The sequence below is a fragment of the Chanos chanos genome, chromosome 16, assembly GCF_902362185.1.
Source record: "Chanos chanos chromosome 16, fChaCha1.1, whole genome shotgun sequence".
Lineage (NCBI taxonomy): Eukaryota > Metazoa > Chordata > Actinopteri > Gonorynchiformes > Chanidae > Chanos > Chanos chanos.
In genome coordinates this window covers 4,575,317-4,590,971 of record NC_044510.1, presented here as the reverse complement: position 1 = coordinate 4,590,971, position 15,655 = coordinate 4,575,317, and the positions used below count along the sequence as shown (strand labels likewise).

The window sequence follows — 15,655 nt, the reverse complement described above, 5'->3', positions numbered from 1 at the left end:
CAAAGTGTCTCTCTCGCAACCACCTCTGACATGACATGGGCCCGTCGCTAACAGCGTGCACACATCAGCGCCGACCCAATGTCGCGCGAGAGAGAGAGAGACGGCTGCGATGTTGCATTTCCCTCCTTTGATCATGAGAAAGCATTCCTCACTGAAAGCAGCAATCAAAAGTTTACAGTACAACCCTATCAACCATCAAACAGTGATCAAGCTCATCAAGTGTCGACACAAAACGTGTGACGAAAAAAAAAAGGGTTGACAACGAGTAATGTGACAGTAAAGGAAAGGAAGGGAGAAAACGTGAACCCACTCTCTTAACCATGACAGAAAAAAAAGACAAGGAGGAAATTCTAGACTGAGCTTGGTAATTGATTCAAAAGTAATTCTCAATCCTGAGTTAAACCGATTGTGGTTGAAGGTTCGCAAGACAAACTGGAGGAAAAAAAGAAAGAAAGAAAGAAAGAAAAAAAGAAAGAAAGAAAAAAACATGCAGAAAGCAAACAAACGAAATGAATTTTTTGCCCGATATTTACAGTAGGTGTGGTACATATTAGCGATGTAATATGTCTGACATTCAGATAAAGACACAGGAGAAGAAGACAGGATAATGTAGGTGTATGTGTACTCTGTGCCACATTAGGAACATTGGGCCACTGTCACTAACATGGACATAATCTCATGCTATGAAGCAGACGACAATGACAGAAAGTGCAAGGCTACACTGACGACAGATCAGCCAAGAGTTTGCGTCTTTCAACGTCTTACAGGTGATTCGCATGCAGACAGAGATCAGAGCGAGGAGACATGAACAGAGGTTTAAAGATTTAAAGTTTGTTCTTCTTACAACGGGATCCACAGCTGCCTATCCGAACGAGCTCCCAGTCAGGCGTCTTTCTAGGCGTTTCTGGGTCTTTCTCTGTCTGGCCTGATTCTACCTGCTATCCTGTCCCACCATACCTTCATTAAACTGGGTCACGTCCTCTGAGCAGGGTTAGGTTCAGTACTTAATTGAGTCGAGAGCAGATGGTTGAATTCCCATTCATTTGTTCATTAACCACCGGAAAAAAAAACCAAAACAAAATTCCCCTCCCTGTCCCCCAAGGGCTTTCCTGTTCTGTGTTCTACGTATAGAGAACATATAGTGCGCCTCGATGCTGAAAACGGTGTTTACATTCATCTCAGGTATGTCTGCGCTCGAGCCATATTCATCAAACCTGATAGATAGTCTGTGTCATTATTCACAAAGAAGACACGACAGAAGGTAGCCACCTGATAAGGAACGTTAAAACACCAGCTGTAAGACAGAAATCCCTGATTGCTTTTCTCTTTTTTTTTTTTTCCCCCCTTTTCTCTGCTGAAGTTCCTCATTGAGCTACAGATGTACTTCTGGATAGAAAAGCCGTTGGTTGTCAGAGCCCAATTTTTGTGTTTCTTTTGTCCGAAAACCGAACCCCTGTTTGCACCGTTAAGCACATTTAGTTATAAACGGTGTTTTTTTTCCCCCAGAACATTTTGTCCTGAGCGTCCCGCTACGAAGGTTCAGACACATCTATTCAAAGATGCTTCACAGGGCTCAGCACAGTCCAAAATCACTGAAGTGTTTTTTGGAGGGAAACTGCAGGTCAAGCTATCAGTTTTGGCTGATTTAGGGAAACGCTCTTAAAACTACAGCTGTCTCAGAGTGCAAATGAAACAAACACAAGAGGATTGTCCAGAATGAGTTTGTTGTGTTTTGAAGAAACGGCAAAATCTGCTTTTCTGTCCCAATATGGTTGTTACACAACAACATTAACCAAACAGTAAAATCTAAAAGTATTTTTTTTTTTTTTGGTCCCTTTTAATCACATTCAACCAAGTATGGCTGAATTAAAATGCTACCCATTCATTTAATTCCACCACCTGACCAGTAGAGGACAAGTATAAGGCCTCAGATACATCTCCATACCAGTCACAGACAAAAACACAGACATCAAAAAACAAAAAAACAAAAAAACAAACCCCAATGTGCGTTCCATTCAAGTATCTTTTAGTGCTTAGACCTTCTCTGTCTCAGTCAGGATGATGTTAGCCGTGACAAACATCAGGCAGAAGACTGCCCAAATCACCACAAACCAAACCCAGAAACTGTGGCGAAACGGAGACCTGTGCTTGTTCACTGTGTCTCTACCAAACACGGGCTCTAGGTGGCGCCGGCTAAAGAACACTAGGAAGGCAGGGATGATATACTGGATCCCCGTACCCGCGTAGGCTCCGGTGATGCCCACCAAGGCCTCCAGGTCGTGGGTGCAGAAAGCCACGATGATTGGGGGCACCAGGGTGATGAGAGGGAAGACTACGCGGTCTACCACCCACGGATAGGTGCCGCCATCCCGATGGAAGAGGGTCTTCCAGTTGTTGCGTAGGGTGACGGCTATAATGGGGAAATTGGTGCTAATGGTAAAGACTGGGAAGAGAGCCAGAAAGTACCGTAGGAACGGGACGTCCAGGACGTCGCAGTTGTCAGAGAAACTGAGGGTGTACATGGCCCGTATCATGGAGCTATCGAAGCAGAAGATGGCGGTGAAGGACAGCAGGGAGTAGAAACCCAGGATGAGCATGTAGTCCATCAGCACCAGGGCGCTGATCCGCCGTTTGTTCGAGATGGGCGTGACCAGGGAAGGGAGGGAGTGTTGACACATGAAGGAGTAGACGCACACGCCGAAAAGGTTGGGTATGCCGGAGATCTGCGCCACGGGAGGCCTGCCTTCGCCGTGCCCTTTACTGATGCGAATGAGGGCAAGGATGATCATCATCGTAAAAGCTAAAAGAGAGAGGGAGAGAGAAAGAGAGAGAAGGAGGGAGAGAGAGAGAGAGAGAGAGTTAACAGAGCACAGTCATCACATAAACTATGGTACTGTACCAGCACTATCACGAATAAAACTATATTTAAAGAAAAAAAAAAAAAAACATGATCAAAAAACATTATATTTCTGATGAAAGCTCCATTATACCCATCTTTTAATAGACATTAGACTGAGTAATAGTGCTATCACTGAACATAAGTATTATACAGTATCATTTTGACAGTATTTTCATACATTGCCAAGACTTGGAGGTGGAATGAGACATGTACATAATTAAAGTGCGAGGCAGACGCATTTCAGACAGGAAAGTAAATGTCATCATAAGAAAAGCTGAAAAGAAAAAAAAAAAAAGATCCGTTCAGAGTACAGTTGTACTACTCTCCAGCTGTGGTTGATCTGGACTTAACACAATGATTAACTGCACATATGTGCACCAGTGGTGCTAATGGGTGTCCGGCCTTGACACAGTTAGCAGATACAAATTCAGAAACAGTCAAAAGGTCAAAGAGGGGCCAAGTCCCCAATACTATCCCCTTATCCAAGCCCAACCCTCAAACATCCCCTCTCTTTACCACTACTATGCTGTTCTCTAAAAAAAAAAAAAAAAAAAACTCTTTAAAAAGCCTTGCCTTTGTCTAAGCCTAATCTGTGTCTGTGAGTCATGTTGACAAGGCGAGATCATTTAAGTCCTAATGGGCTGACGGAGACTGCTGAGCTGGGCAGAACTGGGCTGGATGCCTCAGTGTGGTCGGAAGCAATAACTCTCCAAATGAACCACCAGGTAGAGAGTTAAACAGAGTTAGCAGACAATAAAGACCAATACCCCCAGATTCTACTGAGCCCCCTCCCCCACCCCTTTTCTCTCTCTCTTTCTCTCTCACTCACTCACTCTTTAACAGCCTTCATGGGAGACACAAGATTAAATGAACACATATTAATTACTACAGAGCCAGTAGCACACTGGTTAATGGAAGTTATTAAAGGTCGATATAAAACTGCTGTTTAATCTAAAGGAATTAGGAAAACTGAATATGGTTTCTCATTAAACATTAAAAAAAAAAGGGCATGATTTAAGTACAGGTGTCTAAGATGTTCCTTTGAATTCAGTCCTCCACTAATAAGGGCAAAAAGAAACAGTCTTCTGACTGAACTCATCTCACAAGGAAGAGAGAGACACAAGAAGCAAAGCGCTCTTTGACCTAGCTGTTGTTGCTATGAATGAGTCCCTCCGTATGAACCAGTTTCCTTCAAATCATCCATACTGCTCTAACACCACACCCTGCCTCTCTCCACGGCAACCATTTCTAATCAATTGGGGAAAATGCATCTTTCCTCGACTGCCAAGGCGTCTGAGTCTCAAAGGGAGAAGCAGGCATGCTGGGCAGTCCTGTTAAGGTTTGGAGCTTGTGCTTCCTAGCCAATATTTCCAAACCAAACCTAACGCTCACTCACACCTCTAAATTAGTCACAGTTTCCCACCTCCCACACTACACCATTTATCCATCCATCCATCCATCCATCCATCCATCCAATACTCTTTTGGGATGCACACCTTGTCCACTGTGCCTAGGGAAAAAAAAAAGGGGGCAGAGCTCCTGTTGTCCTTGCAGGAGAAATCTTAGAATGCATCTCAGCCCCAATCACCAGAACAGGAACGGCCATCAGTATTTGAGGAAAAGGGATTGGGTTTTCACTCAGGGAGCGGATGTCTCATTAATCTGTCCAAGGTTTGCCGGACCAGGTCGGTAAAAGGAAGCTCTAGCGTCAGCAGCTCTGACGCTGGGTCCTAGTGAACACCGAGGGTGTCCGTTTGAGATTAAGTTTTTTGTTTTGTTTTGTCTTGGGGTTGTTGTTTTTTTTTGGTTCGTATTCCCCCCCTCCCCCGGACTCCCAGAGGTTCACAGCTCTTTAGCATGGTGGTAGAATATTTCGGTCCAAAAGGCGGAGGTCCAGGAGACCCTATTTTAATCTCAGCCTATTAATCAGGGCTGGCGGTTGTCTTGTGAGGCACTTTAATGTATGTCAAAGGAATAAAATGATTTAGTGCAATTATCAGGACGAAAGTGTACCCAGAAATAATAATAATAAAAAAAAAACCCACTGAGTAATGACAAAGGTGTCCCAGACAGGCAAGAAGCATCTAAAGCAGGGGTGTCAAACTCCGGTCCTGGAGGGCCGAGGTCCTGCTGTTTTTCTTGTAGATCAACTAAATAGAATCTCTGATTGGCTGAAGAGTGTCCACACCTGTTTTCAAGGTGAAAATCAACAGGTAACTAAGAGGTGAAAACAAAAATCAGCAGGACCCTGGCCCTCCAGGACCGGAGTTTGACACCCCAGCTCTAAAGGGAACCGTCACGAAAAAAAGACGAAAAGCACGTGGCTTCATCTCTTGTACAAGCAAATTAAAAAAAAGCATGTGTTCAAAATACTCCACCACATTTAAGAATCTTTTTTAATAAAGAAAATGACCGGAAAGACCACGTGAAAAAGTCAGGGCAGCATTTCCATTCAACTGTCAGGCAGCGAAAACGATGTCACACGAATGTCTAATACCGTATAAGTGAATACAAGTGACTATGACTGCTACGCTTTTCCCAGAATCCTCTGAGTGGTTTTACACAGGCAGCGTTGGCTGCATCATCACTAGCGGAAAAAGGCAACTCGCATGTACAAGCAAATGACAGTGGACAAGGTCAAACACTGGAGTCGTCAGCCTTCTACTGTATCAAAGTAAAGGCATCATTATAATTCACAAAATTCATCATGTTTTCAGAGAAAGAAAGAGGCAGTGAAGGGGAAGAAAAAAAAATGAGTTCAGACAACATGATTACACGATCCACCGAGGGACCCCCCTCAAAAACGTCCTGTCCACTGACATCGCGTTTATCCTTGCGGTATTGGACCAGATGTGATATTGACAGAGGGGTAATTATCCCCCCCATCCCCCGCCCGGTTTCACTTGGTTAAGACACGCAACACAATGTCCTGCATGGGTGCATGTGTGCCGCAGTCATCCTCTCTCTCTCTCTCTCTCTCTCTCTCACTGACAACCATGTCACCTGTGTCCTACCGGTCGAAAAAAAAACCCAACAAAAAAAAACCTGACTGCATTATCATCCTCCACCTCTAGTCTGAGAGCATACGGCCCAGGAGTGGACGGAGTGGGAGACATTATTCCTGTATTAGCAGAGGCAGAATAAAGAGGAACAGGGCCAGAGTGTCAAGGGCACGTTTAATCTAAATATGCCTGAGTTAGCATGACACCATGCACGGCCCAGAGTAAAGATGCCTGCTGCAACCTTCAACAGAGACACTCTTGTTGTTTGATGGTGAGATGGGTCTCTGTCGAGGCACAGGAAACATGGTGATTCATCACAGATCCCCCAATTCCCCTTGCTGTGCCTGCTGATGAAGGAAAGGGAAAGGGGGGAGAAAAAAAAAAAACCTAACACCACCAGTATTTCTGTCTTGAGGTCTTATTCATCCTGATATGTCTGTTCCTGACACCAGCCCTGGCAGCCAGGTCTGAACTGTTACCCCTCCCTGCCAAAAAAAAAAAGTCACCTTTTTTTTTTTTTCCCTGAGCTGGCTGTACATAAAAAGCGATCAAAAGATTTAGCCACTGTTCGGCGACTCGCTGAAAAGGGCACAGGTATGGGTAACAGACCATGGCATGGAAACCAAATTGATACTGATGGCAAAAGGTCACGACAGCTCCCGAGGGATCAACAGAAACCGCATGAAGGGCAACACGCTGGGTTTTTAGGGACATTCCTGGAGTTTTTTAAGTTCAGGGCGCATCAGGTGGTACTGTGGAGTCGAATGACATTGGCAAAGTTCTCTGATGGGGTTCCTCTGAAATGAGAAAGCAAGAGGAAACCCTGGAAGAGATTGTGCCTGCCCCGGGGGGGCAAGGTAGCCCGAGCATAGCTAAAAGGATTACTTTGGCAGCTGAAGTACGGGGTACAAGTCCTCTCCCTTAATACACAAAGCAGAGGTGTTCTCTGTGGGAGGATAGGAAGTGGGCGACGAAAAATGCAGATGGCGAATTGTAATCCCGGATAGATAGGGCACCGGGGGGACCTAATGCTTCTAATGAATCTCAAGACCTCAGCCTGTCGCAACACTAATTAAACTCTGAGATCCATTCATCCCATTTTCTTCACTTACCTCATCTCTATTATCATCTGAGGAGACTTAAAGTCAGTCAGAGGGTACTGTGACATTGAGTTTTGGAAAATAGTTAGCTGGAAGTTCTTCAGGTGCTAAATTTCAAAGGTGCAGCTAATCTACAAGCAAGCATGGAAGATTGGGTGAGTCCAGCACGTATAACTCCACTATCAACATACGGGTATGAATCTGACTTCAGCATGTCCAGTGTATCCTAAATCCTTCAGACTAACTCCATTTTCTTCATGCCACATTCAGGAACTAGAGACAATCACCAAGAGAGGCATTCATAGGAGTTAGACCAAGTTATATAGGACGATGCCATAAATCCAGTGCTGCCTGCCAAATCAGAAAAAATAGGTTAAAAGCAACGAAAAGCTCCATGCTAAAATAAGCTACTAAGACAAGCTACTCTCTCTCGAGAGAGATGGGTCCATGTTGAATAAATGACACTTGCTATTTCTGCTTTTATGTTTATTTCTTTAAAATGAAACTCAACATCTTTTCCATTTTTTCCTCACTGCTATCAGCTTTTTATAGAAGCAATAGATGGGAAACCCCAGTGCTATGAGCCTGTTTTCATTAGAAGGACACTCTTCTCTCTTGTCTCATGTAGCTTCCACCAAGGCTCTGGGGTAATCAGTGATCAACGGTCAAGATGCACTTCAAAGAGTCTTCAACCAAGACCCAGAGGTAGAAATAAAACCAAAACACATTCAGATGGTATGAGCGGTTTCCCTCTTGATACAATCTGCAATGTAATTGCTTTTACAATTCCAACACTGAATAAGATTCACGTGAAAGGGGACCCAAAGCTAACATGCCAAGAGCATTGAGTGCATTAACCATGTGTCAAAGAACCACATATCACATCAGTATAACTGCTATAGGCCTATCTCGATGTGACTGATTTATGGTGCGTGAAAGGGGGAATGGCAGTGACCTTCTGAAGGAATTCTTCGGCTAAACAACTCCCCAAAGTACCGACAGCTGTATCCCTCGTGCTTGCTAGCAAAGCAATTGGACGTTACATCCAAGGCTGGTAGGTACTCTCAAAGCTCCAAGGACCAATAGGCACTCCAACTAGATCTGTCTTGGGCTAATGGTTGAGACAGGAGGGTCTTCTTGATTTAATCAGTCAATGGCCAGTAGGTTGAGATAGTACTTGCATAGTCATGATTCACTTTCTGAAACGCTCTTCAAATAAAGTCTATATTACACCTTTTCAGAATCCTTTTTTTCTGTTTCTAATCCTTTTTAGGGTTTCAAATATAACATTTTCTGCTCATCAAGGTCCTTTCTATCATCCTTGTTAAAAACCTATAAAAGTCAGCATTAGATAAACTATCGAGGTTTATTTTGCTTACTGCTTTCCTTCATGATCATTCTAGAATCTGTGTTCATTTTAAAGTTCTGTGGTACCTCAAGTTTTGGTTTGGGATTATCAGCGAGGGTTAAAGCTAGTTCAAGTCTGATATCTGGCGGGTCTCTCCATGCCTCGATTCTGATCGGCGCATTGAGTAGAGGAGCCGTCTGCCAGTTTGCATCAGATACTCAGGCTCTCAATTCCGTAGGGCCGGGCCAGTTGTCATTATCAGCTAGACCTGAGAAAACAACAATTAGCCCGATCACTCAGCCGTGGAGCAACAAACTGCACATTAACTACCGATAAGGAATAAGACGCACCTGCTTCTCTCCCTGTTCAACTCTCCTAGCCTATCCACACAACACCGAGAACCAAGCCAAAGCAGTCGTGGGGAAATGTGGAAAAAACAGTAGACAGCCTTGAAAGTTTAGCTTCTTGAGACATTTTTGGCAGTCCATTTCATGCACAAAATTACAAAATTGTACAAAATGTTGAAGGAACTTAAGTGTGACAGTTCAGTACACAATGTTTGAAAAACACGCAACGGTTGACATCATTCCAGTGGTTCACTTCGTTATAAAGCAACAGAGTCATCTTACTGAGCATACTACATCTTCAAGCTTTGAGCTCAGATAATCACGGGGGGAAAAAAAGAAGTGAAAGTCAAAGGAAACACAGCTGTCAATGATAGACAACTGAAAGAATAGATTTGGACATAAATCTAATAGAGTCCTCTTGAGGCTAAAAGAATGTACATTGTCCCAAGTTTGCAGCTCTCTGAAAGTCTGGCAAGAACAATAGAGAAATCCCTTTCCACAATGTCTCACCATTCTTATTCAGGACTTGCCTTTAGCCTCCTGTCTGAGAAGACGACACCTCAGCAAACAGGGCCGTGAAATCAACATGAGGGACTGTGATTAAGAGCTTAGTTACCAGCCATTGAACTGTCATTGATCCAAAAGTCCACCACAGCAAGACATCTGGGGGGAAAAAAAGGTTCTTAACCAGCGCACAATTTATTTTCTGGCCGAAATCAAAGTTTAAAGAGGGAACTCATTAAATGGGGGAAACACTTTGCATCAATACTAAACAGGATTGGGATAAATCTGTCCAGACAACAGAACAGGATTAAAGATGTCTTTCTTTTTTTTTTTTTTTGGAGGTGTCCAACGGTGAGGCGTATTCGCCTCCACAGAAAGATTCCAACTTAAAGAGAAGTGAGTCCATTCCCATCCTCTGTTCTGTTTGTTATTTTCGGGTCTCAAGCGAGAAGGTGAGAGCACTTAGAAGATATCAAACAAAGACGCATCACTCTGCACGGCTTGGCAAACTACGCAGACGGCAAATGCTTAAGAGTACAAAGGAACAATACATTATTCTTAAGATAGCTATGGTAACTTCCGAGTTGTTCTTTACCTCTAAATGAGCTTTGAAAACTCTATTAAGGCATTGCTTGGTTTCAGTTCTTACAGGGTGCTGAACTGGAACTGATATTGGTTTCTGTGGTGTTTTAATCTCTGGAGACCACCTGGTGACCTTCAGAGCCAATAGAGCAGGCAATCTCTCAGTTACTTATTCAAGGATGGACCTTACACTATTTCTGGTCACTTACTTTTGATGAATGCAAAGACTGTTCTATAGGAGTTGGTATTGGCATTCATGGATGGAGGCTTCTGTCAGGTTTGGATTCACTGAGCAGAGACTTGATTGATTTCACACCTTCTCTCTCTCTCTCTTTTTTTTTTTTATATTCACACTCCATTCTCCACACCACACTGGCACCACACCACCATGACCAACCATGGACGTAAACACAACACAAGACACTGGCACCAAATGGGATGCTTGACTTTCACTCCCATTTCTGTTTTCCCAGCCTTGCATTCGCGCCAGCCAAGAGGCTGGAACTATAATAAATTACTTCATGAATACCTTCACGCTCTTCCCAATGGGGAAGAAGGATGGGGTGATTAATCCACATTCCGTAAACGCGTGTGAGCTCTTCGACCGTTCCCCTCCACTCACACCACTCAATATCAATTAAAGCCCCCCTCCCCGCCTCCTTTCCCCACCCACCCCCACCCCCCACCACTCCATACTCATCCATTCATTTCATTTGTGCTGCTGAGTGCAGATAATCGCTGCCCATCCTCAGTCTGCAGTGAAAGGAGGGGAGATGCTCTTATCCATTTAAATGACCCCACCAATAAAGAGAGGCTTTTAAATAATGCATGCCTAGCATGGCAGTACTGCAGAGCCCACATCTGTGCACTGGAACAGTAAACAAGCCAGCCTGCGGGCTCCGTATGTCCGCAGCGGTCCGGGATGGTTTTAAAGGCCGAAAGACGAGCCAGTATACGATGCAGGCGCTACGGCGCCCGAGAAAGGTAACCGAAGAGTGACAAAGAGAAAGAAAATTGCAAACACAAAAGAACTGGCAAAAACAAAAAAAAAAAAACGTTAGCTGGCGCGTGGAGCGCCTTGGTGGTTTGGAATAGTTTTCCAGGACATTCTGGGTGGGAGGAAAAGGGCGATGAAAAGCAACAGGGCAGGCGAGAGGCTGCGCTGAGGCTAAAGTGTGGACGAGGTCCCTCGACACGACTCTGTCTGCCACGTCTGCTGATTAGTCTTGCTCATCTGACGGGGGGGGGCAGCCGCGGCCTCCTCCGCAGAGGATTCTGGGCGAACAGAGTCATCCACAGAGGGCCTGACCAGCCCCTCTTTGTCCACGCTGAGTAATGACTGAGGCTGGAGACAGGACCGGTGGGATGACAAAACACTCAAGCCAGAAGAAGACAAAAAAGGGGAGGAGGAGGGGGGGGGGGGGGATGATATGAGTGTGTACACTCAGAGCTTAGCCAACTCTCTAAAGGCACAGAGATGTGTAATGAAACCTAATTTTTTCCCCTCTCTTCTTCTTCTTTTTTAAATCCTCACAATGGAAAAATGTTTTTTTTGTTTTTTAAGACAGATCCAAGCACTGAAGAATGAAAATCATCTGCATGACCCACTGTGCTGGTGAGATAATCTATTACCAAAGAAAATCATGCACAGAACATAACTAGATGGTCAAAACACTGATGAAAACTTGTTTCTTTTGGAATGATACAAAGAAAAATGAGAATGACAGCAAAAAAAAAACCCCAAAACAAACAAACAACAGGTTTTAAGTGTATGAAACACAATTTTAGCATTAGTAAAAACCACAAACTACAAATTACTGCTGATCTGTCTGAGAGACTCGGGTACTTATATAAACAGTTTTCATGCTTTGTCTGATTCCTGTATTTCGTTGATTTTAATGGAGTTTTATGCTGATTAGAGAATAAGAATGTGATCAGTATGCACAAGGTGTTTGTAATCAACAACGTGTGTTAAGTCTCTTGGGCGCGACATAATGAAACTCGTGCTGATGTTAAGGAAAACATTTTTATGAGACAAACCCTAATCTGAACATACATATTCTTCCCGAGTATCCGCTTCACTCAGAGTCATAACTAGGCTCTTTATCTTGATTTAAAAAACAAGAACAACAACAAGAACAACAACAAGCCATCTGAGCACTTTCCTCCCATCCCTTTGTTTCTGAGTGAACTTATCAAGAGCTCCATTATTAGACACAGAGCAAAAAATCCACTGCAACCAAACTCATATTAGCAGGAAAACTGAACTCTCCAATTCACCAAACCAAGTTTGTTTAAACAATTAGGGGAATTACATACTTAGTAGTAGGACTCCATACTTGGGTTACAGAGGTAACACCTCGCATCATCATTTAACTACTCAATAGCCAATACCCACGGCACTCAACCAATCATCCTATGAGAGTCCATGACAGTCGGCCAATCAGGGTTAACTGTCCCAGTTTATCTAAAGGGATATGTATTTGTTAGAGAAGGTCATCACCAACACAAAGGAAGAGAAACAAACAAACAAACACACAAACAAAAACATCCCCAGCAACTGCAACATGGAAAATAAATGTAGTGGTAAAGAGGTTGGTTTAGTATCAATTAAAAAAAAAAAACCCAGGGCATCAGTGTTTCACCGTAATCATGACACATGAACCTAAAACAGAGAAACAATGAAACGCCGGTTGACCGCCTTCTCCCCTAACGTCCGTCTCCTCTGAGACTTCTGGAATGAGATCATACATAACCTAAATAGCTCTGAGAACATATAGGGGTGTTACACACAGCCATAAAACACAGCTCTGCTCCTGTGTGCTGACAAAACGCCGGAGGCCAGAAGACACTGGCTGAAGTTCATACAAATGATCTAACACCAGTTCAAACAGACCGAAAAATCCATTTATAAAGCCATTCTCTGAGAGACTATTATCTTGCCTTGTGGTTTGTTCGCTCGAGTAGCAAATTCTTCAGCTCTCCGCCCAGGTGTGGGTCAGACATTCTTAAAGCCCCGCGTAGCGGTTCTACCCAAACGCTAAATAGCAACTACAGTGATCCTACACTAGAATTACAACACTAACAAAACATTAACCCGAAACCGTTACTAGACAGCGTCCTTCAAAAGCAGGGTGAAATTTAGATGTTTGTCTGGAAAAATAAATAAATAATAAAATAAAATAAAATAAAATAACTCAACTGGGCTTGTAAGAGCAATTTTTACACAAGCCACTCTGCAGGATTTTCAAGCCTGGACCGAGGAAGCTTAAGTGCTAGTTAACAAGATATCGATTGCCGGCATACATGCTGATTAAGCCACCAATAAAAAAAAAAAATCGGTCTCTGCAGTCGTCAACGGATACGCGTACGCACACACACACATGCACGCATGCCCAAACGCATCCCGACCGCATGCATATTTGATTCGCTTATTAAATGTTGCATGAGGCCAGAGGCCGGGCATCTGTTCTTGAATCGCGGTTTAAGGTCTAAGCTGAGACTGCACCGCCCTTCCACAGAGAGCGGCGCTTAATTCTCCCAGAGTTCCACAGGGCGACCATCTATTGCGGTGTCAGCCGCTCGGGCGGGAGACGAAACGCTGCCGCGGCAGCCATTTTGAATCATTAGCCCGTGTAGTGGTGAGGGCTGCCGTGGTGACAAGAGAAATCAATCACACGGCGAGGTAGAGGAGGGAGGGGGGAGGAGACCGGTGCAACGGGGGGGGGAGCACCAAGACCGACTATGTAAGCGGGCCATTTTTAACCGTTTTGTTTATACGAGCGAGGGTCCCTCATTCGTGTTTCTGCGTCCTGCGAGTTCCGGTTGTGTCTGTGTGTGTTTTTTCTAGTCTGCGTATATGCTTGTTTGGGAGTGTGCATTCTGTCAGGCTAACTCTTCTGTGTGGGTGTGTGGGTGTGTGTGTGTGTGTGTGTTGTCTGTGCTGTACACGTGCGTGTATGTGTGTGTGTTGTCTGTGCTGTACACGTGCGTGTATGTGTGTGTGTGTGCGTGTGTGTGTTAGGCGAACACACATGGGAGCCCGTGGCATGATTCAGTGGTGTTGTGGTTTTGAATGGCGGGCACGGGCTGGCGGTTTATTTTCATCCGTCAGCCCAGTGACTGACCGTCCAATCAGGCTTAGGACAGGCTGTCAGAGCTGTCAGGCTGAGGGATGATGGGAGATGGGACTTGGAGACACCGAACGGGCCACTCAAATGATGAACGGACGTGGGCAGCGAAGCCCGCGTGCGTGTGAATGTGGGTGCCTTCACCTGTTGGAGGTAGGAGGGGTCAGCTGCACTTTAGAGAAAACAGCCTTATTAAATAAGGGTCACGCAACTTTAATCACTAGATTAGATTAAAGAAAAAGAAACAGAAAAAGAAAAACTAAATAGGCCACAGTGGTAAAGAGTCATTTAGAAGAAAACAGGCAAGCGTGAACCGGCAATAACGGTGTTTGCACCGGTGATTTAAGGGGGGGGGGGGGGGGGGGGGGGGGCGGAGAACACGCTCCCTGAGAGAGGAATGAGACCAGGACCAAAGAATATTCAACATGAAATCACTTCATACCTGTGACCTCCTCTTCCTCTATGGTAGTTTACATCAACTGAACTTTTATTCAAGCCAGGAGACATACAAATATATATATACACACACACACGCACGCACACACGCACACACAACTGCTACTATATGTGTCCCTTCTGATCAGCTGCTCTTCTACTAAAGGTAAAAGACAATGTAATTAATTCTAGCTTAATCTGGGTGATTTTTTATTGTTTGTTTGTTTTATTTTGTTGTTTTGTATACATTCTGCATCGCAAACAACAAAACTCTGGACTGAAGCGGTTTTTTTTCTTTTTTTTAAACGTGACACTATTTCCTTCACATAGCTGGTGCGAACATGTAATTGACAACATGGAACACGTCTGTTTTGTGTAATGAGGAGAAACGCGTGTAGCTACAACAGCATTACAACCACAGATTTATCACAACGTATGTCAGAAAACAGTGGCTTGAGTGTGAATGCCTGATTCTACAGAGATGAGATGGGTTTGGCCTTTCCTATTCATCCTGGAAGCATCTGGCAGGACCTGACCTTGTTCCGGTATTTAACATGATTGACTGTAGATTCACTACAGCTTACATGAATAGTTTGGACAGCACACTTTTCTACATAACTCCAAATACCTGACTTGACAAACTGTACAGGAGGGGGAAAAAGCCCCAGTGAGCCTGCGTCTCTTAGGTTTGTCAAGAATGTTACGAGTCATTATGTGAGCAAGTGTGTGTACGGCCGTACAAGTGAGTGAGATTGTGGCTGTATGAGTGAGTGAGAGTGTGTGTGGGGCTGTGTGAGTGTGTGTGTGTTGCTGTATGAGTGTGTGTGTGTGTGTGTGTGTGTGTAGCTGTGTGAGTGTGTGTATGGTTGTATGAGTGAGTGTGTGTGTGTGTGTGGTTGTATGAGTGAGTGTGTGTGTGTGTGTGTGGTTGTATGAGTGAGTGTGTGTGTGGCTGTGTGAGTGAGAGTGTGTGTATGGCTGTATGAGTGAGTGTGTGTGTGTGGCTGTATGAGTGAGTGTGTGTGTGTGGTTGTAAGAGTGAGTGTGTGTGTGTGGTTGTATGAGTGAGTGTGTGTGTGTGGTTGTATGAGTGAGTATGTGTGTGTGGCTGCGTGAATGAGTGTGTGTGTAGCTGTGTGAGCGAGGGTGCGTGTGTGGTTGTATGAGTGAGTGTGTGTGTGTGTGGCTGCGTGAGTGTGTGTGTGGCTGTGTGAGTGAGTGTGTGTGTAGCTGTGTGAGCGAGGGTGAGTGTGTGTGTGTGAAGCTGTATGAGTGAGTGAGCTGTGTGAGCGAGGGTGTGAAGGCTTT

At 44.4% G+C, this 15,655-nt stretch overlaps 1 protein-coding gene across 1 annotated transcript in view; it reads right to left on the bottom strand.

The window, feature by feature from the left end:
• Positions 1-2,019: 2,019 nt before the first annotated feature.
• Positions 2,020-15,655, bottom strand: part of tmem104 (transmembrane protein 104) — a 47,960-nt gene continuing 34,324 nt past the window's right edge. The window contains exon 10 of the mRNA XM_030793777.1: positions 2,020-2,800. Within this exon, the coding sequence (XP_030649637.1) occupies positions 2,034-2,800 (767 nt within the window). The 3' untranslated portion in view covers positions 2,020-2,033. The remainder of the gene's footprint in view (positions 2,801-15,655) is intronic.